This window comes from Eulemur rufifrons, chromosome 20, assembly GCF_041146395.1.
Source record: "Eulemur rufifrons isolate Redbay chromosome 20, OSU_ERuf_1, whole genome shotgun sequence".
Lineage (NCBI taxonomy): Eukaryota > Metazoa > Chordata > Mammalia > Primates > Lemuridae > Eulemur > Eulemur rufifrons.
In genome coordinates, this window is record NC_091002.1 from 12,255,288 (window position 1) to 12,280,381 (window position 25,094).

Here is a 25,094-nt window from a genome sequence, read left to right on the forward strand (position 1 = left end):
CTTCGGGTAGCCCAACCCGACCGCCACCTCGGCCCCGCCTGCAGGGAAACCCTCTCAAAGTCGGGGGGCAGGGAAGGGGGAGGCCGGGAGGCTACCCAGTGGGCCCTGCCCGGTGCCTCCTGTTCCCCGGGGTTTTAGGATCCCAGGAACTCTCTAAGCCCCTGTGCTGGAGAGAAGGGCATTTATAAAACAGATCTTCCAAGGCTCCCTCCGCGCCTTTGCTGGGGGAAGAGCCGGCGGCTCTCTCCGCTCGTCGGTTCAGAGCCAAGCTGTCCAGTGCCCACACTTCTCCTCCCCTCGGCAAGCTACCCCGTCCCCCACCCACAGCCCCGCCGCCCTTCCTTTCCCAGACCCACTGACCTTGGGAAGGCCCGGACTCGCCGCTCGCCGAGCCTCGCCGGGCGCTGTGCAGAGGAGGAGCGCGGCTTCGCGCGCAGCCCAGACCCGCTGGCTGGTCGGCGTCGGCCCCGGCGGCCGAGAGAGCGCAGCGCTCCCCTCCCCCACGCCTTATAATTTAATCACACGCGATATTAAATTATCAAGCCTCTCGTTAATCATCACGCGAGTTATTGGGACTGAACACGCCGCCGCATGTTTTGACAGCCCAGAACCGTTCGCGGGGGTCGGGGTGTGTCTGGTTTGAGGGTGGGGGGATGTCTAACCACTCTTGAGAAACACCGCGAGCCCCACGCGGGCTGATGGGGGCCTCTTGCCTAGAAAAAGATTTGGAAAAGCACAGGCTGGGCTTCAGAGTTTGCAGGAGGGTTTGTCAAAAGTCCAAATGCATTCTTCCCGGCCCCTTTCCTTAGTATTTGGATTTTGGTCCTGATGATTAAGACAGCCGACGGTGTATAATCAACAGCATCTTAATTTGCAGTTTTTCAGGAGGGTGAATTTGACCCACATCTGTGCATCTTCATTACCCACTGTGGACAGTATGAAGTTATTGTTTGAAATACAGATGGAGCTAGATCACTGAAGTCATTTCAAAGGATAACTTTTCCCTAACTCAAAAGGACTGTTGCATTTCACACGCTATAAATATGAAGAAAGAAAAATAAAGAATTTTAAAATTAAGTTATTAATTTAGGGGTTTCTTTTAAAAAATAATCCACACGTTTCACTCTAAAGTGCTTAGAAGCTGGTTTATTTTCTAGGGTGTTTTTTTTTTTTTCCTTCTTTTTTCGGTATTAGAGGGATCTTTTCAAATGAATAAACCAATTAAATGAAAGTTCTTATGATTTCATTCCATGCAATAGAAGAAGCAAGTGCTCATAAAAAGTTGTCTTAGTGGCACAAAGGTGGGTAATTAATTAGGTCTCAGCATTTGGGTTCTAACACGCCAGCAGAACAATAAACAAGAGGGAAAGCATCTTCCACCTCTGGAAGGAGTGGTGTAGATATGAAATCTGTCAACCAACAAGTGTTTTTAAATATCAAGTTTGACATTAGTCTCTGGAAAAAATGTAGTGCCCAAATTAAGTCTCTTCCCACCTTAGCATAAACCAAAGGTAGTATGTATCAAAAGAAGACCAATTCCTACAGGAAACTGCTATGAATTTCACTAAGTGGGCAAGCCAAGGTTTCTAAACAAATAGCAGATCAAATCAAGTTGTTTTCTCTTTCTAACATATAAAATAAAAACAAATATCAACTCAGGGCATGTATAAAATCCTTAGCAGCTAAATTGAGTATAACTTTTCTACCAGAAAGTATGATTAATTTAGTAAGCAAATAAGTGCATAAATCCTGACCCCATGGTTATATTTTATCACAGAATATCATTGATAATATTAAATGTGTCCAAGACCATTCGTGAGATATTTTCTCTCCTATTAATCTGTTGTCTGCATTTTTCTACCCTGCTCACTAACACACAAAGAGATAGGTATCAAAACTCAACACACACAGTGCTGGGTGAAATTCATAAATCCTAAAGAAGCTAGTGCAGAGGCGGGAAAATCTATAATATAATGTGATTTTTTTTTTTCATAAGCCAGTGGAGAAAAATATCTTGACTATCTTTATCCAGTCAGTTCTTGCCTATGTACGTTCTACAATGACAGGGACATTTGTTGTCAGGGACTGAAAGACCACTTTTTATCCCAGGAGCTCTTTGTAGTTAAAGTGGGCCATTGGCAACTGCCTGCTAAAAAGTCATAGCTGAAGACTTTGTTTTAAAACTAGAGACTTTGGACATAACCTGAATTATCCAGACAACATGGGTTGGTGGACCTGGCTATTGTCTACTTCTGAAATGTAGAATGAGGACCAAGACTAGATGAGAAGTTTTCAAAACAAATGTAAAACATAAAGGTTTGTTGAATGGAGCCACCAAAAATGGGGAAAATTACTTCCTTCCATTCATTTGCCTATTTTCTTCATCACACTTCTTTTGCACACATCACCCCATTTGACTCTCACTGGAATGCTAGAGGTCTGAGTACAGGATGAGACTATAGCCTCCCCTCCTGAGGTTTGGGAAAGTTATAGAACTTGCTCACGACTCACAGCAAAAGCAAGAACCCACATTTCTTGTCTCCTAGGCCAGCGCTCTTTCCAAGCAACATCTACTTCAGACAGCTAACATATGAACTTCTAATTTGTTCTTTTTTGTAAGCCCTCCTCCATCACTCAATAAAGTTAAACATTTTAATTTTCTGAACCTCTTTAAATGTTGTAATAAATGTAGAAAGTACTCTTGACTGGGAGTCAGCTCAGCCCTTAGTTATGGCTTTATGACCTTGGATAAGTCACTCTCTAAGGTGAGTTGGGTTCCCCAGAAGCCAGCCCTGAGCCAAAGATGACTGCAAGTAGATTTTTCAGAAGGTGATCTCATGGAGCAATATAGTAGGCCGAGTAGGGCAAAGAAACAGGGAAGGGAAGGCAGCAATGCATAGTGAATTATCAAGCAAGTTACCATTTTATGGAAGTGGAACTTAATACTGCTAGAGAAACTCTGGGAGGCAGTGTTAGACAACTACTTGAGAGGCAAGGGAATTGTAGTATCTCTTGTCAGGCCTTGGTTTTGGACTGCTGGGGGTGAGCATTAATTGTCCATGCTGCAGACTTGCCCTACGGGAGGCAGAGCAGACTCTGCTCAAAGAAAGCCGTTAGGCAAAGAGTCACAGGTGCTGGCAGTTGGGTGGTGGGCCAATGTGCATGGAAATAAATGGTGAGTACCATTGTATTTTCCAAAAATGGCCACAACTGTACCTCCCAGTCCACATGCTCTTTTGTAATGTGGCCTTACTACTCTCCCATCAAGAGGTAGGACCTATTTCTCCACCCTTTGAATCTGAGAGGGCCTGTGACTGTTGGGACCAATAAAACACTTGAAAATGACTTTGTACTAGCTCCAGTTGTAGGCCTTAAGTGCCCAAGCAGCTTTCATTTCCTGTTTCCTGAAATGCTAGCTCTTTGGGACACTCCCTCTCAGAACCCAGACACTAAGCTGAGAGAATTTCAAGCCATCTGGAAAGGGATCCAGTAGGCATGCAATTCAACAGTCCTGCCTGAGGTCACAGCTGACTGCCAGCATCATCCACCAGCATGGAGTGAGCAGCCACCATGGGAGTGAGTCATCGTGGAGGTCCAGCCCAGTGGAGCCTTCAGAAGTTGTGGCTCAGCCTCTATCTGACAGTAACCACAGGAGAGACCCTGCAATGGTTAGTTTTATGTGTCAATTTAACTACACTATAATACCCAATTATTTAACGAAACACTAATCTAGGTGTTACTGTGAAGGTAATTTATAGATGTAGTTAACATCTAAAATCAGTTGACTTTAAGTAAAGGATATGATCCTCGATAATGTGAGTGGGATTTATACAATCAGTTGAAGGCCTTAAAAGCAAAAACTGAAGTTTCCTGGAGAGGAAATTCTGCTTCAAGACTTAAGCATCAACTCCTGCCTGAATTTCCAGCCTGCCAGTTTGTCCTACAGAGTTCAGATTTGCCAACCCCTGTAATTACATGAGCCAATTCCTTTAAATAAATAAATTATAGATATATATACATATATATGTAGAGAGAGAGAGAGAGCCAACCCCCTTTTAAAGTTACATATATATAGTACACACACATATAAAAAACATATATTTGTTAATTAGTTCTATTTCTCTGAAGAACTCTGGCTGATAAAGGACCCAAGCTAAGAACCACCCAGTTGAACCCAGTAAACCATAAAAAGTAATAAAAAATTGTTATCATGCAGCAATAGATAATTGGAATAGTCAGAACAGGAAGTGACATTGTCTACTATACTCTGCTTCTCTGTGCCTCATTTTCATCATCTCTGTAGTTAGTATCTTGTCCTAGATTGACATTTTAGATCTTTTCAAACTTTCTTGTTCTCAAATTCCCAAGACTCCTTAATGAAATGGACCATTTTGCTGTCATCAAATTGATAATGCATATTTTGTTAATATATCAAGGCAAGCAAAATGTGAAACAATAAATAAAAAATTAAATAAGATAATGTGGACAGATTATTAAATTATAAAAATTGTAGGACCTGAAAAGGTTATAGAATTAATTAAATATTAATAGTTGGTAGGTTAAGGTGAAAAAGGATTTATTCTGCTTTTTCTATAAAGTTGCTTAAATAAACCTTAAAATATTTCTGTCGTTTTATATTAGGGAGCTTTTATTGATGCTTTTGTGAAACACAATGACACTGGCCTTTGTATTTCTTTTCCACCCCCATAGCAGATAACTCTTTCCCTTTCTGTTCTTTTATTGCTCAGAGATGATGATGTCACAATTTTCAACATGTTCATTAGAAATTTATTCCCATACAGAAATTCAGTTCTAAAATATTCAACGAGGCTTAAGAAAGGGAAGCAATGTACAGAATTTTGGAGAAGGAATCCCATGGAATGTTGAAAATGGGGAAGTGATAGAGAACTTTGACTTATTGCTATCTTAGTTGCTCTACTCACCTTTTCATATCAGTTGGCCTGAGGCTCTCATTTCATTTCATGTAGTCACTTCTAGACCACTGAATCATTTCATCCCCTCTACTTTTATTTAAAATTCATTCTGTCAACTTCAATTACTGCTTGGGGATAAAGAGAGCTAGAAAGAGCATTGCTCTCAATCTTACAACAACAAATGCCAGAAAATCAAATATATGTCTGCTCTTGAAGGCACTGGAGTGCTAATGTCACTGGCAACCAATTTGTCCAAGACTTAGGCTCAGGATAAGACCTCCTACTCATGCTAATGCTCTCTATATTCCAGCTTCTGAGTGCACCACTGAATTCTTCAACCCAAATTTTGGGCATGGAGAGTTGAACCATTCCCTTTTGATCAAGGCAGTATATTACAGCATTCTTTAGTCTTACCAGATGTGGGAGTAATACACTTCAAGCACAATAATAACACAATAATAACAAAATATCCAGTTGTATACAACTGAACACTAACAATGCAGTACTGACCCTGCATGCCACGCTAGTCTCCTAAGGCTGATATTAGGAATTACGGATCTGACTCTAAGTGGGTTCAAGCAGCTAATGATTGAAGGGGGGACTGAGGTGAAGGTCACTGCAGTTAAGTGGGGATAATTTCTTTAATATAATGGAGTTGTAGTGATATGGGATTTTTAAAAAATCTCATGGCAACTACAGGGAGGAGGTTATAGCACTGGAGTACATCTGTAAGCATGACTTAATGACGCAAGCTTTAAAAATCCCAGAAGTATTGGTCAGCAGCATTTACTGGACCACAGCACACATACACATTTGACAAATGACTCATCAGTGGTGCTACAGTGGGGCGGTGCTATATTGTACCAGAAAGCTTCCTACCTCTGTGACATTTTTAAGTTGAATTTAAAGAATTAAATAGAAGTTATTGCATTACATGCCACCACTGCCAATATCATAGTATATGAAATAAAAACATGTTCATCAAAAGAAGACTGAGTAGATACATTGCTTCATGTAGTATCCATAAAATGAAACTCTATATAGCTGTAAAAAAGAATGAGGTACGCTGGGTGTGTGGCTCTCATCTATAATCCCAGCACTTTGGGAGGCCAAGGCAGGAGGATCATTAGATGTCAGGAGTTTGAAACCAGCTGGACAACATAGAGAGACCCCATCTCTACAAAGAGTAAGAAACATTAGCCAGGCATGGTGGTGTATGCCTGTAGTCCCACCTACTTGGGAGGCTGAGGCAGGAGGATTGCATGAGCCTCAGGTAGATCTATAGTTTTCCATATACAGATAGAGAAAGATCTCCAAGATATGTTAAGCAAAAAAACACAAGATGCAAACAATGTGTAAAGAATGCTACCATTTATATTTTAAATGATATAATAGCTATATATAGAAATGTAGAGATATACATATACATATAGACATAGATATAAATATATGCCTCTTATAACTCAGAAAGGCCACATAAGAAATTGCTAACTGATTGCCTCTGGAAAAGGAAACTGAAGGCCTGGTGGCAGCAATGAGAGGGATATTTTTCCACTGTTATCTTTTTCACAATTGAATTTTGCACGATGATTGTTTCAAAAATAATAATGAAGAAATAGATGAGAGCTCTCTTGGAAGCCAGCCACCATGGAAAGAGGCTAGACTACTGAATGATGCAGGACCATGTGTAAAGAAAGGCCCAGACAATAGCTATATTGAGGTCCAGATACAAGAGTGAAGGCGTCCTGGATGTCCCAGCCTCTTGGTTGAATGTGCTTCATATTAATCCAGGTCATCCAACTGAGCCTGGCCAATCCACAGCTTCATGAGAAATAATAAGTCATTTTTGTTTAAAGACATTAAAACACATATACACAAAAAAGGAAAGAAACGTGAGAAAAAGAGAGAATGAAAAGTTGAATGCAAAATGGCGACTTTTCCAAAGTAAAATTCTAAGGTAAGTGTGAGATAGATTTTGGGTCACTCTTGTTGCTGCTAAGTGATAGCAAGTAGTTAACTGCATACTTAACACCCACCAATCCTGGGTGGTAGCATCGTATAATAGGGACCCAATGATATAGTAGAAAGCACAAAGACCTTGGAGAAAGGCTAAGCTAGATTTAAACCATCAGCAAATTCCTTAACCTCCTGAGCCTCAATGAAACAGGGAGATTAACACATATTTTGCAGAGCTCTAGTGAGGCTTGAGGAAGATGATTCCCACAGACGATTCTATGGCTGAAAGAGAGTGGGCATACAATAATCATTGATTGTTTTCAATCTATAAGTTATCTGCATAACAAATCATCCCCAAACTTATGGCTTAAAAAAACAATGCTCATTTATTATCTCATGGTTTCCATGGGTCAGAATTCAAGAGCAGCTTGGCTGGTCACTTCTCTCTTGAGGTCCATTGTAAGAGTGCAGTCAGAAGTTGGCTAACGCTGTAGTCATCTGAAAGTTAGGGCTGGGGAGTCCACTTCCATGCAGTCACATGGCTGGTAAGTTGGTACTGGCTGTTAGCAGGAAGCCTCAGTTACTCTCCCAATGGCCCTTCCCTCAGGACTGCTCAGGTGTCCTCACAATCTGGCGGCTGATTTACCACCAAGTGAGCCATCCTTAGAAGTCACATATCATCACAGAAGTTGGCACTGGTATAATGTGGGAAGGCACTACACAAAGGCATGGATTCCAGGGGAAAGGAACATTGGGGAGCTGTTAGGGGCTGAGTTCTGAATTGTATGCCCTCAAAATTCATATGTTGAAATCCTAATCCCCAGAACCTCAGAATGTGACTATATTTGGAGATAGGATCTCTACAGTGATAATTAAGTTGAAATGAGGCCATTAGGGTGGGCCCTAATCCAATATGACCGGTGTCCTTACAAGAGGAGATTAGGACACAGGCACACAGAGGGAAGACCATGTGAAGACACGGAGAAGACTGCTATCTGCAAGCCAAGGACAGAGGCCTCAGAAGAAATCAATCCTGCTGACACCTTGAACTTGGACTTCTAGCCTCCAGAACCATGAGAAAATAAATTTCTGTTGTTTAAGCTACCCAGTTTGTGGTGCTCTTTTATGGAAGCCCTAGCAAATTAACACAGGGGCCACTGTGGAAGCTGGTTTCTATACAGACCACTTTATTGCATTAAATATAATGGCTTCTTTGGATACAAAGCCACACATTACATCATTCTATTTATATGCAATTTCCAGAATAGGCAAGTCCATAGAGACTGAAAATAGATTAGTGGTAGCCAGGGACTGGGAGCACAGGGGAATGGGGAATGACCATTAATGGGTATGGAGTTTCTCTTTGGAGTGATGAAATGTTCTTGAATTAATAGTGGTGACGGTTACACAACTTTGGGAATATACTAAAAGCCACTGAATTGTACTCATTAAAAGGGTGAGTTTTATCATATGTGAACTATATCACAATTTTAAAAAATAGCTTCTTACTGCTACCATTATGCTGAGCATCCTGACCATCATGCAGTATTTTTGGGTGGTCTTCTGGCCTGGGTTCTGGTCCCAGAACTGGACTGAGGAATACCAAAGAAATATAGCATGGTCTTCCTCCCTGCAGAAGGCCTATAATCAAGTGTGGTATTGCAACATGGCTTTAAAATACTCACAATGCATTATCAAAGTAACAAAAAGATTCCAGAGTGAGTCCAACCCCAAAACGCCCACCACTGGGGAGAAGCAATGCCTCCATAACACCTCCACAGTTCCACCCACCCCGACTGTCACTCCAGTGGCAGTGACCCAGCTTGGACATGACATAGCCTCTCATGCCTCAGCTTCCCTGCTCCAACAAACACTCCCCATTGTGAGAAGCAGTAGGATATCGCAGTTGAGAATTTTGGCTCTGGTGCCACATCGTGTGGGTTATAAGGCCACTCCTCCTTTTACAAACTGTGTGGCCTTGGTCGGGTTCCTTAACTCTGATGTGCTCTAAATTCCTCATCTGGAAAATGGAGATAACATGTGTAAAAAGCTAGGCACAAGGTAAGACTCCATCCCACTCGCTATTGGATGATATTTATTGGCGTACATGAGCATGTGAATACACACAAGTTGCCATTCCTTTCTGGTTACATTTAGAAGTCCTAGCAAATTAGAAATGCTTCCTTGTCTTCAGGGAGAAATTGGAACCATTTGCTTATTGAGTATTTTCTATGGGCCAGTTCTATGCTAAGAACATCTTAAATGCTACCTCATTTACTCCTCATAATAACTTGGTAAATAAAAACATCATTACCCTCATTTTAGAAATGAGCAAAATAAGGCATTCAAGATGTTAAAAGATGTGCTCAGAGCCACACAGCTGATAGGAGGCAGAGCCAGGATTTGAACTCAGTTCTACTGATGCTGAAGCACATGATTTTTAGACAATATAGTGCTGCCCTTGGGTGGTTGATTTCCATCCCTGAGGGTTGATGGGCTGGGATCTCTCCAACTGCCAGGATTGACACAAAAGAAGTGAAACCAAATCCTAGATTGAGGTTCCCAACAGAATGGCAACTTCTGACATTCATTCAAGTCAACTTCTGAGTCACCAGCAATGAGTTTAGGTGACGAGAACCTGACCCTGAGAGGGCAGGTGAGTGCAGGGTCAGCAGGGTTGATAGAGAAGGATAGAGAGGAAGCTCAGGAAATGCTTTTGAGAGGTAGAGATAATCATAAGAAGCAGAATTTGGGCCCTTACCTTTGATGACTCTCTGCATCTCGCAAAGGGATATTCTTCTTGCCCCCCGCAGAAACGATGCTGGCTTGTGTTGATTGAGAGCTAACTCTACCAGGTGCATCACACAGATCACCACATTTAATTCGCTCAACAACCCTGAGAAGAAGGCACTGTTACTATCACTATTTTACAGGTAAGGAATTTAGGCACAGCAAGGGTAAGTAATTTGCCCAAGGTCACATAGCTTGTGAGAGGAAGAGGTAGTATACCATGCAGAGGGGGTACCTGAGCCAAAATCCTAAATCCCTGTATTCAACACCTTCTCAAGGATGTAACAGCAAGCGTTTGTTGATCAAGTATAGGAAGGGTGTTCTGTGTGGCCTTCACCATCGAGGTTCCCCAGTAATGAATCAAGCCAACATTTCTACAAAGACTGTGGGTAATGGCAGACAATAAGAAGTGGAATATTCTACACCCAGTGCCCTGTTACCTTGTAAACATAAATACATAGCTGTCAAATAAATGGTATTTATTATGCAAAACCCTTTGGTTTTAACCTGACTATGAATTGTAAGAACAGGCCTGCAGCATCCCTTTGTTTCCAACCCTCGTTGTTAGGAGTACTTGTTGAACCCTGATGAGAAGTGCATCCAAGTGGCAAACAATTATGAAATCCACCAAATGATATTTGAAGAGAATCTTGGCATTCAAAAATTGTTCCTGTGTGACGTCAGTACCTATAGCCTGCTCTCATGCACCCAGGGCTTCAGGGCTGCAGGGCTTCCAAGCGGCCCCTGCTTGGCACACCAAGCCTTGGTTCAGTCCTGCAAGGAGGAAAAAGGGTACAAGGATTTGGTGCTTCAAGCCTGTCATCTCTAAGGACTCCTCTTTGTTTACAAAGGGATAATCCTGGAGACTTCATGGAAGCACAAATTCAAGGCCATCAGAGAAAATTATAAGCATACAAGAGCTGTGAGACAGAGTGAGCCCGTCTAATTTAAGTAGTGAGTCTCTAGCTGGAGGCATTTATTATTCTACCCTATTATTCTATTTTTTGGCTGTTATTTAGCTTTCATAAAACTTGGATATTTTAGAGCCCCATATGTTATTTGTTGGTTTATATGATATAAAATAACATCAGGAAATCTGTTTTAATTTTATTTATTGGAATCTGCACCCAATACTTATTGTTTTAAACTAGCTATAATTGTCTTTAAGCAAAATGCTCTTAGTAACCTCATGCCTTTCTGTATTTGTCAGGGTTCTTCAGAGAAACAGAACCAGTAGGGTGTGTGTGTGTGTGTGTGTGTGTGCATATGTGTATAAAGAGAAAGATGTTTAGAAATTGGCTCCTAAGGACTTCAAATGACTGGATGACGCCCACGAATGTTATGGAGGATAATCTGCTTCACTCAAAGTCTACTGATTTGAATATTACACACATTCAGGAAACATTATTACAGCAACATCTAGACTAATGTGTGATCAAACAACTAGCCCCCATGGCCTAGCCAAGTTGACACATAAAATTCACCATCACATCTCTCCTCTTGACCACCATCAGCTCCCATCCAGGGTGACATCTCACCTTCTAGCTCCTGCCTTTTCACTTCCTGGTGACATGTGTTCCCTCTCTTTCCCTACTGTGCTTTCCCTACTGTGCTTCCCTACTCTAACACGGTAGCTACTAGCTATATGTGGCCTCTTAAATTTAAATTTTAATTATTAAAATTAAAATAAGTTAAAAATTCAATCCCTCAGTTGCACTAGCCACATTCAATTGCTCAATGGCCACATGTGGCTAGTGGTTACCACATTGCATAGCACAGAATGGAACATTCCATCATTGCAGAAAGTCCCATTGGACCGAGCTGCTCTAGATGGTTCTCTATATATAGCCTTGCCTTCATTATCTAGGATTCTTTCCTTGGATATTGACTCTTAATCTTATGATTCCAGGTTTACAGTCTCCATTACCATCTGGATAGTCACTTACATCCTCACTGAGAATTTTGGGGAAAGATATGTTGATGTATTTGTGTAATTTGTGCATGGAATGCTTATGTATTAGTCAGGATAAGCAATGCCAGCTGCTAAAACAACCTCAAAATATTAGTGGCTCCACATAGCAAAGATTTATTTCTTGCTCAGGTCACAGTCCTGTGATCTTTGTAGTCATTCACTCTTCTGCTAGGGCCTCAGAGTTTTCCACTGGATCCTCTGCATATAGCTGGCCAACTAATGAAAACTGGGGAAGATTGTGCAGGATGTTTTGAGACCAGGCCTGGAAGTGGCTACATCACTTCTGCTCACATTTCATGGATCAGATCTGTTATGTAGACCCACCTAACTGCTAGAAAGGATGTAAATGTAGTCTTTCTGAGTGCCAAGGAAGAAAACTAAACAGAATGGTGAGCATATCATGCTGTATAACAGCATGTAGGAAAATGCATTCTACGTGAATGCATACTATTCCCCAAACAATGAACCATGTAAATGTAAAAACCCTTATGGGTTGCATAGTATATATTTTATACATCTGGCACAAGGAAGATAAAAAAATATCAGTAGCTGTCAAATGCTGAGTTTTAAGGCCATAAAAGGATGGACTTTGGAATTGGAACAGGCCTATGTTCAAATCCTACCACTACTATCTGTTTGAAAAGAACACACTGACTATGTGATTTTGGGCAAATTGCTTAAATTTGTGGTGCCCTCAGAGGACTATTATGGGTTTAAATGAGGCAATAAATGCTCACATCAGTGTAAATGTTCAATGGTGGGAGGGGTTACACATTCACATACATATATGTGACCTCACAGCCTTTCTCCTCCCTCCTACATTTGATTCATGTGTACTTGCAAATCAAATGGTCTAATGGCATAGGATACAATGTCTAATATTTCTGCATAGTAACTGCAAAAGGAAATATTTACCTATGTTCATATCTATTGTGGGTTGAATTGTGTCCCCTCAAAATACATACATTGAAGGCCTAATTCCCAGTACCTCATAATGTGACCTTATTTGGAAATAGGGTTGTTGTAGATGTAATTAGTTAAGATGAGCTCATACTGGAAGAGGGTGGGCCCCAAATCCAATATGATAGATGCCCTTATAAAAAGAGGAAATTTGGAGACACATACACAGAGAGAATGCTATGTGAACATCAAAGCAGAGGTAAGGGTGATGTGTCCACAAGACAAGTCACACCAAACATTGCCTGCAAATTATCAGAAGCTATGAGAGATGTATGGAGCAGATTTTTTCTCACAGCTCTCAGAAGGAACTATCTGCAGATACCTTGATTTTGAACTTCTATTCCCCAGAACTGTGACAATATAAATCCTCTTGCTGAAGCCAGCCAGTTTGTGGTACTTTGTTATGGCAGCTGTAGCAAACTAATACAATATCCAAGCAGTTGTTGACTCAGATATATACAATTTAATAGAAAATTACATAGTGTTTATATTTTAAAATGTAAAATTCTAATTTCAACGTATTTACCCAAATCAATTTTCCATTCATTAACTCAACTGTCTTTGAGCTACAAAAACAGCAATTTCATATGGTTCACCCTAAGATGCATACAATTACTGTGTTGAGACACTAGCTTCCCTTGCTATTTGCTTACTGGGGCTATTATTAGGGGCCTATGTTTTGAACTAGACTCATTAATATTATAGAGATTACCAACGGTGTGACCTGGCCAAGCCCTTTAACTGCTGTGAACTTTTTCCCTCCTATGTAAAACAAGGGGGTGAGGCTAGAGTCCCTCTAACTTCCAGCTAAGGCCTCCTATAATTCTGGGACTTACAAGAAGCCTTGACTATCTAGGAAGACTCAGTGACCCATGGTCCAGAAAGCTAAAAGCAGGGCTGCTTACAGAAATCATCTCTGCTAATATAAATGGATTGAAGAAAAATATTAAAAGAGAGTGTTCCAGCAAATTAAATATTCGGAGTGAAGAATTCTGTACTTACTAAAAGACTGTCACCATTTAAAATGCATAATTTTAGCATAAATACTCTAGAAATATCCCTTTTGTTTGCTGTGTGTTATTTTTAATAAACAAGTCCTACATCTAGATTTGTCATATGTCATTAATGAATCAACCACAGAATGGAAATTATAATTATTTTGAATTATCTATTTAATGTTTAATTATATTTAATTTTAGACTCTTCTAAATTGGCCTAATAAAAATTTGGGATACTAAATGACTGCTTCATCTGCTTACTCTGTGCAATTTGCTGAAAATAATTAGTGATATTAATTGTTTGTGGATTTTTTTCCCTTAATAAAACTAATCTGGGTAGAGGGGGGCCTAAATTAAATATCTGAAAATTGAAATGCAAGTTTTTTGGGTTTTTTTTTTTGACGAGGTTTCTAGTAGAATGTCAGTTACACTAGAATCAATAAACCTTTCTATACTAGCACTGAATCAATTTGATAGAATGATTTGATATAACAACCAAATAAAAGTCATATCACTGCTACCCTTAGACCATGGCAAGAGGGCCCCTGCCCTGGCTTCTGTATTTCACAGGGCCTGGTCTGGCCCTTCTGTGGCCATGCCACTCCACACAAGGCAAGAAGGCCCCGGGGCAGAGGACATACCCACCTGGAGCTCACACACATCCCCATCCTTCTAGAACTCATCCCAGATACCCCACACCCTGACATTCTGGGCTTTGAAGGCTTTCCAATGCCTTCAAAGACCTCTTTCCTGGGTCTTTCCTCCAAAGGTGGCCATCACTGGTATGCTCACTATTAGGCCAAGAGGAGGGTGAAGTGGGGATGTGGAAAGAGCTAGACTTGTGGGCTGGAGTGGGAGGGGAAGAGGCAGGGCACACACATCCATGCCTGAATATGAGGGTTCTCCCAGTGCAAGACTGAGCCTGGGGTGGGAAATAAGAGGGTGGACTAGGGAAGGAGTCATAGAATTAAATTCCACTCTGGCTTTCCAGGTTCTTACGAAAGGCACATTGGTCAAGGTAGGGAGGAGAGCACACATTTTATCTACAGCTTACCTTGAATTATAACTTACTAATATTTAAGCAGATGGTATGGGGGCCTCCATTTGTACTCTTGTCCTGGACCTGGCAAATGTAAATAAATGGCTGAGTCTCATAATTTTATATTGTTGACCTTTAAATGTTCCATCTCTCTTACCCATGGCCAATTTCAGTTTGTCACACCTTGCACATAAGTGAAATTAATGACTTAGAAAAGAAACCAAAAGAAGTGACAAATAAAAGACTAAAGAAACTCTATAGTTTTGTTTTTGTTTTTATTTTTTTCCTGCCCTGTGGGTTTTAGAATATGGTTGACTTCTTTCAGGAAACCTTTTCCCCATGTTGTTGATGATGATGATGATGATAAAAACAGATGTTTTCTATGTGCTGGGTCCTCTTCTAAACACTAACACATATTAACTAACCTAATCCTAAACTAATGCTGTGTTAACAGCCATCATTTTACACATGAGGAAACCTGGGCTTCAAGAGGGTGACTTGCACATGGTCACACACGTGTGCAGTGCAGGAGGGGATTTGAGCCCAAGCAGTCTGGCTCCAAAGTTCCTGCTAGAGGATTCTACAGTATGTTTGTAGCATTGTCCATTCTACCTACCTCTGCACAAATAGCTGCTTCGCAAAAAATTTTCCCTCTGTGCCAACAGTAATAGCACCTGGAGCATTAAACACATCTTTAGGTTCAGCATGGATTTTCAAGTACGGGGTTGTTCTGCTGCGAGGGCAGAGCACAGCTATTTAGTATTTGGAGTTTTGTCTTTTTTGTGGTGTTTTGTGTTGTTTTTGAGTGCTGGTAAGAGAACAAGCTTAGCACGGTTCCTGGCACTGAGCAAAATCCTCCCGAGAAAGGAGGGAGGGAAAGAAGGAAGCCAGGGAGGCAGGAGGGAAAGACAGAACGTCCCTTGTAAAATCAATGCAGTTTGTGCGAATTCTGAAGGAGGAGGGGAAAGGAAACGTCGGTGTGCAGGAAAAGAGGTAAAGACACCGAGCGCTCAAGGCCGCCGGCCCCGTCACTTGCAAGTGGCCTCTGCCCGCCCCCTCCGAGGTGTTCTGTCCCCTCATCCACGACGCCCCGCCTACGACCCGCCCACCAACGACAACCTGCCTAGGTCCCACCCCCTGCACGGCTGGCGCCCCGCCTCCGCCACGGCCCCCCCGCCACGCCCCGCGCCCCGCCTCCGCCACGCCCCCGCCGGAGGCGGGCGTGTGTTTACCCGCAGTGCATGGTGGGGCCGTCTCCTAGGCCAACCCTGGCCCAAACTCTGCTCTGAGGCGGTGCGGAGAGGCTACGGCGTTAGCGGCTGCAGCATGCGCCGGACCCCTTCCTTGTCCGAGTACCTACCGAGCCCCGACTACTACGAGAGGCTGGGCCACCTCCAGGCCGGGCTGCGGGACTGGTACGACCACCAGGGGAGGGGGCGGGGAGTCTGCCGGCGCGAAGTGTCTTCTGGGGCCCTGCCCCCCTGTTCCCTCCTACTCTCCCTGCCTGTGGTTCCCCTGGGGCCACTGCCTGCCCGGGACGCCCTCCAAGCTCCCGGTGGGGCCTAGAGGACAAAGTTTGCTAGAGACGCCCCCTGTATTGGGGGTGAGCGTGGAGAGAGGTGAGACCCCTGCCCCCAACAACAACTAAAGCCCGTTCTCCAGTTGGAGGATGCGGCCGCGTCACTGAATTTGCTCAGAAGTGAAAGTGCTAGTTCTCCTGCCTGTCACTCTCCATCAAGCCAGTGAATTTCTCTAGTCCCCTTCTACACCTCCCCTTCCCACTCTCTCTTCAAATTGTCATCCCACCTTGACAGCTGCACTGCATCAATGATGACAGGTCTTAGAACGCAAACGGGAGAGAGTGTGTGTGTGTTTGTCAAACATATGCTGCCCTATTTAAATGCAGGAGACTTTTTGGGGAAGCGGGGGCTGGCTAGATTTCCAGTGATAGACGTCCAACTTCCAGAGGGTTCATGATGCTTTTGATTAAGATATGAAAGATGGGAACCACTGAAAACAGCTAGATCTAAGAGCGTATAAAGAAGGAAAATTATAAAGCAATTCACATGAAAGATAAGTTGTTGGACCTCTTATTTAGCTGCTATAATAAATTAATTGGAGTTGGAAATCTCATTAATTGACAAGAAAGGAAATAGATTTTTGGATCCCTTGATAAACAAAACGTTTAATGACGGTTAAAAGTTACAAAATCATTCTAGTGAACAGGAGTGCTGTGTGTATGTGTGACAATTCTAAAATGATAACAGTAATTTACATGGAAGGTAAAGGCAGAAGTAGTTTTGAAAAGGAATTACATTAATCTTATCTAGACTTAATTTTTGTCAAATATTTATAGAGTACCTACAACAGGCTTCCTTAATTGTCCTCACCATTATTTTACCTCTTACTCCTTTTCTACATTCTGTTTTCTTTCTGACATACCAATACTCACTATGTCAGTGGCTTCTTCATCTCCAACTTTAAATAAAAATCCCTTTGTGCAGAGCCTTTTCTGTTCCAACCCATTCCCTAACTTTTGTGACCCTCAGCATTCTTACAGCACTCTAGATGATGGCTTAAGTGACTTGCCATTTATGGAGGGCAGAAACCATATCTATTATAACTGGATCTTTAGCTCGAAATAGAGTATCTGTGGTGAAGGAGGTACTTGATAAATCTTTGTTGATTGGAAGAAATCCCAAAGTCAACTCAGCTAGTGTGTAGGAGTTCTGAATGTCTAATATAGAACCCAGTAGCCACACGTTGTCACTAAATAATGACCACTTTCCAGTCAACCAGGAAAGTGAATCATGTGATATTTCCAAGATTTTATTACGTGTCTGCAAATACCTGATAATTAAAAGACAAGACATTGCTCTGTGTTTCAGTATACTTAAAGTGCTTTTGGCTCAGTGTTTGTTGAAGTAGAAGAGTGGCTTAGTTACTCTAGACCTTTAGTTATTAGTGTCTCTTTGCCCAAGTCCTGATTTTAAAATGTTTCTGGTTTAAATGACATTCTTTTTGAACCAAGTTAATTGTGAGTTATCACTTTTGCTTCCTGTGCTAGGAACACCTGGCTGTTTATAGTCCTTATGGTATAATAATTGTGTAATGATTACACACTTTATGATTAACACTTATTGCTTTAATTATTAAACAAGGTGAGGCTGTTGAAATTATATAAGGAATTCAAGTCAAATTTTATAGCCTATTCATGGTTCTGCATTTGGAGATTTGTTTTCTTTTTAAGTCAGTACAAATCCGTTGCTGTGTATATTCATTTTTCATTTTAAGAATCAATAACTAACTCTAATTAATGCATATTACACACAATTATAGAGGCAAATAACTTTAGCTACAGAGAAAGCTGCAGTAGGAACATGGAAACCTGGATTCTTCTAATCCATGAACAGTTAAGTGACCTTGAGCAGGTTGTTTGGGCTCTCTGAATCTTGATTCTTCACCAGAAATGAGGCAGCTTGGCTAATATGTAAAGTAAGGCCACAGATTTTTTTTTTCTCTCTACTAGAGTAATGGGCCTTAAGGTAAAAAAAAAAATTGAAAGCTACAGTTTTCCAAAGCAATGTGTAAGGAATACTATTGTCTGTATCCAATTTGAGTGTTTGGATATACCTTTTTTTTTTTTTTTTTTTTGAGACAGAGTCTCACTCTGTTGCCCAGGCTAGAGTGAGTGCCGTGGCATCAGCCTAGCTCACAGCAACCTCAAACTCCTGAGCTCAAGCAATCCTCCTGTCTCAGCCTCCCGAGTAGCTGGGACTACAGGCATGCACCACCATGCCCGGCTAATTTTTTCTATATATATTTTTTAGCTGTCCATATAATTTCTTTCTATTTTTAGTAGAGATGGGGTCTCGCTCTTGCTCAGACTGGTCTCGAACTCCTGAGCTCAAACGATCCGCCCACCTCGGCCTCCCAGAGTGCTAGGATTACAGGCGTGAGCCACCGCGCCCGGCCTGGATATACCTTTTTAAAAAAACAAAACAAAACAAAAATAATCCCAGTGACCACAGGAACCACTGTCTCCTAAAATTCCAGAGTCATTTCAGAGGTTGCAACCCTGAGTAGTCACAGCTGCTTTATCAATTTAGAAGTTCTGGAAAGTGGGAGATTTTTAAAAAACTCACCATTTCTCAGCCTTTTTAGAAGTGGTCACTGCAATGTTAGCTGGTCAAATATCTGGGCCTTTCCCTTGTAACTGGTGTATTTCTAACCTAAGTCATCGTACCTGTAATCACACATAGATGTAATTTTATAGTCTGAATGTTTTCCTATGTGAATACCGTATTTTCTATGCTTTGTGGTGAAAGTCAATGGAGTGACTTGTTACAGTGTGTATAGTGCCTACATGCATGGTAGAAACATGTAAGTGGAATTGACTCTTACAATTATATAAAAACATCCCTTTGAAAGGGCCATTAACAAGCCCCAGTTTTTTCAATGCCAATATTGATTCAGGGTGAGATATCATAATAGTCCAGAAATTGACACTGAGATATTAGTTGGATAAAGCTGAAGATGGTAGAGAATTGTGGTATTGAGTCAAAAACAATTGGCTTAAAAGGAGAAAATTCAGTCACATAAGGACCACTTAACGGTGTAAAACTTTGAAAGGTCCAGGTGTGGGGTGCAGGTGACTGAACACATGGACTGTGGGTAAGCATCCCAGGGCTGGGCATTTCAGGGATTCTGAAATAGAGACCTGTAGGAATTGCAAGGTGATTCCTTGCAATAAGCCTTTCCCTGGCTTTTCACTGGGGGTAAATATCTGGTTTTAAGTCTTAAATTTAAAATAGTTATGCAGGACTTAGTATTCAGAGGCACCATAACATGGATGAGCATTAGGAAATGGGCCTGTGATGGAGAGTTAACAAGATTAGCACCATTTTCCTGGAAGAGAAGGCCAAGAGGTGTTTGACTGTGGTTATTTCAGTGTATAAAGCATTATAATAGAGAAGTATGCGCAACAGATGTCTGCATCTACTGAAGACAGAACAGGAACAAAGATGTTTTACATTCATTACTCAAAAGAACTTGCTGCTTGGAGGTGATGGATTTCCAAAGAGACTGTGGTCATTTTTCACTGGAGATCATAGATGAATTTTAAAAATTATTGTAAATTGGCCGGGCGCGGTGGCTCACGCCTATAATCCTAGCACTCTGGGAGGCCGAGGTGGGCGGATCGTTTGAGCTCAGGAGTTCGAGACCAGCCTGAGCAAGAGCGAGACCCCATCTCTACTAAAAATAGAAAGAAATTATATGGGCAGCTAGAAATATATATGGAAAAAATTAGCCGAGCATGGTGGCGCATGCCTGTAGTCCCAGCTACTCGGGAGGCTGAGACAGGAGGATCCCTTGAGCTCAGGAGTTTGAGGTTGCTGTGAGCTAGGCTGACGCCACGGCACTCACTCTAGCCTGGGCAACCGAGTGAGATTCTGTCTCAAAAAAAAAATTAAAAAAAAAAAAATTATTGTAAATTAAGTTCTAGCTTACAGAAAAGTTGCAAATGCAGGACAGTGACCTCCAATACTTTTTTCACCCAGATTCCTCAACTCTTAACATTGTATTAATATTATACTTCCATTCTCCCTTTCTGTTTATCTAAAATCATTAGTTTTTTCTGAACCATTCAAAAACTATAGATATAATGCCCCATCAGTCCTAAAAACCTCCAATGTGTATTTCAAAAAGAAACCAAGGATGTTCTTGTACATAATCGCCATACAACCCTCCCTGTCCAGAATTCAACCTTGATATATCAGTCCACAGACCCCCATGAGATTTCACCTACTGTCTTATCAGTGTCTTTTTTTCTTTCTGGTCCAAGGTGTCATCTGGAACTCAGGTTGCATTTGGTTGCCATGTCTCTTCAGTCTTGCCTGGCCTAGAATAATTCCTCAGTCTTTCCTGGTCTTTAATGTTCCTGACAATTTCATGGTACAGCTTGCATTCTAGAGGGTGACCCTCAAGCTGGGTCTGTCTGATGGTTCCTCATGCCCAGACTCCAGTCTTGCTTTGTTGTCAGGAATACCACAGAAGTGAAACATTACACTGGGGTACAGGGTCATAGTTAAAGGTCTTTCTGTCCTCATAATTTAATGACAAATTGCCCACACTATCTAGTCATTCATTCTTCATGAACTAATTACCCAATTGGTCATTAAACCTTAGAAGGGGAAAAAGTAACTACATACTTGATCTTAGCAAAAGGCCAAGAAGCGATTGGAAAAAGTAACTAATTAAAGTTTCTAACCTGGAAGCAATTATACCATATTTTCTTCACTTCTAAGTTCAGTCTTATTAATGAGAAAGTAAAGATCTATGTGACAGTATTGGTTAAAAATGTGTGTGTTTATAATTTTTTTCATTTTTAACACAGACATAACCCCACTGAGGAATAGGTCATGTTCCCCAAGCAGGTTCTGTATTTGGATTTTGGACCCCATTTTTCCATTAAAAGTATTTTGGTTAAATGATAGTTTCCATTTAACATTATGCTAAGGAAAGAAAACTTATTTAACTTATAATGTAGCTAACAGTAACTTTTGGAATAATTTTTAAAAAGTTATCTGAAGGAAGACAGAACCTAAAAACAGAAACATGGAATGTGAGGCCAGCCCTTTTTCCTCAGAGGCCAGCCTGAGATCACCTTCTGTTGGAGTCTTATCTTTGTTTCACAGTTTTTTGTTTAGTATTCTTCTCTTGGATATTCTGTGGTTTCTTTTTCAGCCTTTGCTTAATGTTAACTTAGGTTAGCAATTTGTCTTTCAGTTAGGTGGGATTGAAGCAAATGGTGGTGGTCAGGTGGAACCCTCCGTGGTTAAACCTCCTAAGGACTCCTCTTGGGATAGAATGACTTCCCATCCAGCACGTTTACCCCACAGCCCTTTGGCTTTGGCTGTGGCTGCCGCTTCTGCTGCCCAGTGTTCCCTACTTCTGGCAAGGCTGGGCGTGGGATAAGAAAGGCCTTCTCCTCTAGCTCACTGCCAGCACTCACCTGAATTTCACAGGTTAAGTAAGTCTCTACTGGTAGTAGCTTCAGGGAAACAGTAGTTAGTGACAAATTATGGCAACACTGTAAAGTCGTAAAAACAAATTACCCCATATTTGAAATGATAGTGTTAGGAGATCTGGTCTTCATCAAATGTAAGTGAGGCCAGGTTTACTTTTTAGAGGTCCTTTCTTAGCCACTTGGCTATGTCCAGGCTTGTTTGGTTGGGAGCAGAGCAAGCTACCAGTCTTTAATCCAAGGTGGATTTGTGGAAGCATTGTGTCCACACCCAGTGGGACCCCCAATGCTCAAATGTCAGTAACCCAGAGAAATTTGGCCATATTACATTTTATATACTTGTTGATTGTCTGTCCTTTCACCTAGAATGTTAACTGTCTTTTGAGAGCAGGAGTCTTGGCTGGCTTGTTCACTAGATTAGTCTCTAGGCATAGAACAGTGCCTGGCTCATGACAGGCCCTCAAGAAATACTCGCTGACTGAATGAACCTGCTTCCCAGCCTTTTCCTATTGCATTTCCCATTTACTTTGGGAAAAGATTCTTTTGCCTCATATTGGTGTCTATTTTGTTTTTTAGGGTTCCCTGGTGACTGGTAAGTATTTTTGTGTCTTTGTTTCAAATGCATTTGGCATTTTCTGCTCCTTAGACCAGAGAAGCATTCTCACAAAGGCATGATTTTGAAGGAGGGCATGGTCTAAATAAAACTGCCTATTACATATTAATGTAATTACTTATAAAATGTTTTCTTTCTGTATTATAGTGAAAAGAAGAGATTGGACCTGGAACAGAAGCTTTATGAATATCATCAGTCTGATACATACAGGTAAGAGATGACAATGGTGACAGTTTTCAAGCCAATTTCCATATATTAATCAAAAATTTAACCCAAATATTATATCAAAAATACCATTGTTGGACTACTTTTACCATTCTGTTATTTTTAGTGTGTAACACTTTGAAGTAAAAAAAAAAAAACCTGCCATTTAATGTAATCACTATCAAAGAATAAATTTGGTTAAAATTAGTACAAGATTGAAATTATCTTATTTTCATTATTTGATATTTGTGTTATTTCAATAATCTGTTTTGCTTACATATCTTAAAATAAGACACATTATAGTCTTATGTTTTCGGTCACAATTTAAACACATTAAGCTAGTGTGACAATTAAGTCATTACTATAGCTGATCTTTCAACAAATTTCTGTAGGCAGGGTTAGCTGGTGCCTCATTTTTTCATGGATAGATGGGAATGACTGTTAAAATTATTATATGTAAGCAGTGGATAATATATAGTACATGTTATCCTTTTTAGGTTACTTATCCTACTATTAAGAGCAGACTTTTAATATCTTAATTTCTATTTTATAAAAACTGAACTTTATCCTTAAGCCAATTATACGGTATTACCTTTAAATATTATTCATATGAAGAATTTCTGGCTTTGTTAGCATTAAATTTGTGATTTATCTATGTCACACTATGAGTGAGAAATGAAAAGCTCTCATCCAGAAAAGAAAGAGGCCAAGAAGACTTTAAAACCAAATCACCTATTAGGTCCATTTATTTCCTCATCTTCAAAATTATTCTTTGGTTTTAAATTTTAGGGTACTTCCAAAATTTCCAGTCAAGACAGACATAGTCTTTTGCAGCTCTAAAAGAGGTAGGAAATAGCTTGTTTTGTCTCTGGAAGAAATAGTAGCATTGTGGATTCCATGGCCTCCAAAGTGGGCCCATGTCTGAGAGTATCCATGGCAGCTGCTATTAATATTTTTGTAGCCCATGGCTAAAGGGGCAGAGGACAGGGTAGAGTATTCTCATGCACCTTATTCTTGGGCAGCTTCCTGGCATAGTGGTGGTGGGAGGGGTGAGTGTGAGAGAAGAATGGGTACCTTTACCAAGTTTGCTGAGTTTGTTCTCTCTCAGCCTCTTATTGTTTCCTGGAACACAGAGAATATGATTTGCCAAAAATAGCCTCTCTCAGACTGCCTGTAGGATAAAATCCAAACTGTCTAACATGGCTGCCTTAACCTGGTATCCCTGAGGAGGCAGAGTCTGAGATGGGGCCTGTGTGTAGGTGGTGGTTTATTTCAGGGCTGGAAAGAATGAAATAGGAGCTGTTCCCTGCTGTGGGCACCTGGGGCTCGATCCCTGCAGACCTGCAAAAGGGCCTTCAGAGGAGCCCTGTAGACTACCCTTCTGCTCCACACAAGTGTCCATGCAAGTGAAGGAAGACGGAGCTGTATTCCTGCTGGCTTCTGACCCCCAGAAGGGGTAGAGGCAGCCCCACAGGGAGTTAACTGCTTCCCACATCCAGGCTTTCCATGCTGCAAACTGAGAAGAGCAGCCCTGAGAAAGCAACATACCAAGTGCGGCTCAGGTAACAGCAGATGTTCTCAGGGTTCACGTTCACCACATACAGCAGGTTGCTGCAGCTGTGGCTGGTAGAATAAAAGGGCCAGGAGGATGTAAGGAGGCACAAGAAGTGTCCCATACAGTGGCCCACCAAACTCTTCATTTTCTGCTCCCTGTTTAATTTTCATCATCACTATCTCTTTTCAGCCTCGCTCTAAAATTCTACACTGGCTGACACTTTGGTTTCTTAAGCATGACAAAATCTTTTGTAGTGTAATATAAGCCTGTAGACTCTGTTATCAGGTGCCTCAGTTCACCCTGAGCCTCATCACTCCTATTCCTGTGACCTTGGGACAATTACTTCAAAATTCTGTGCCTCCATTTCTTCATCTGTCAAGTAGGAATAAGGATAATTATAAGAACTCCGTGAGTTAATACATACAGATCCTTAAAGCAGTATCTGACCTAGAGTAAGAGGCAATTATTACTTATTACTATTTTTATCAATATTGTTGGTCTTATTTATTGCCTTTGAGTTTTCTGACATGCTGTTTCCCCAGTCTGGAGTGTTTTTCCCTCATCTTTTCATTCTTGCTTTCCCCAGTTTTGGTTAACTCTTATTTGTCTTTCAGGTCTCAGCTGAAAAATTATTTCCACTGGGAAGGCCTCCCTAACCCCTTCAACTAGGTCAAGTTGCCTAGTGTGTAGAAGTCCTTTTTAGTTTCCCTCATAGCATTCATCACATTGTATTTATTTAATTGTTTGCTTTCACTGTTGACCTCAGGTGAAAGGCTTTCATATTCAGAGTGCTGAATATATGAATGATCACATGGATAGATGAATGACTTACTTGTGTGGTCAGCTTTGAAGGTTAATGTGGTGGCAAGAATGGAACTAGAATTTGGATGGAGAAGGCATGGTTACTGTTGTACCTACTCCAGGTAGACATAGGACACCACAAACAGCTTTATTAAATGCCTGAGTGTAAAGGACAGTATGTTAGGTTCTACCTCCATCACTATCGCCTGTGTCAAAAATGCAGACATGGGCAGCAGTAAAACCAG

General features: G+C 41.2%; 1 protein-coding gene across 4 annotated transcripts in view; it reads left to right on the top strand.

Moving 5' to 3' along the window:
- Nucleotides 1-15,936: 15,936 nt before the first annotated feature.
- The window catches only part of KIZ (kizuna centrosomal protein), a 109,789-nt gene continuing 100,631 nt past the window's right edge, over nucleotides 15,937-25,094 (top strand). For 2 of the 4 annotated variants that reach the window (XM_069495542.1, XM_069495546.1), the window contains exons 1-2: nucleotides 15,937-16,064; nucleotides 22,437-22,499. In XM_069495542.1, coding sequence (XP_069351643.1) covers nucleotides 15,976-16,064; nucleotides 22,437-22,499 — 152 coding nt within the window. In that variant the 5' untranslated portion in view covers nucleotides 15,937-15,975. The remainder of the gene's footprint in view (nucleotides 16,065-22,436; nucleotides 22,500-25,094) is intronic. The other 2 variants (XM_069495544.1, XM_069495545.1) reach the window with 1 other exon arrangement.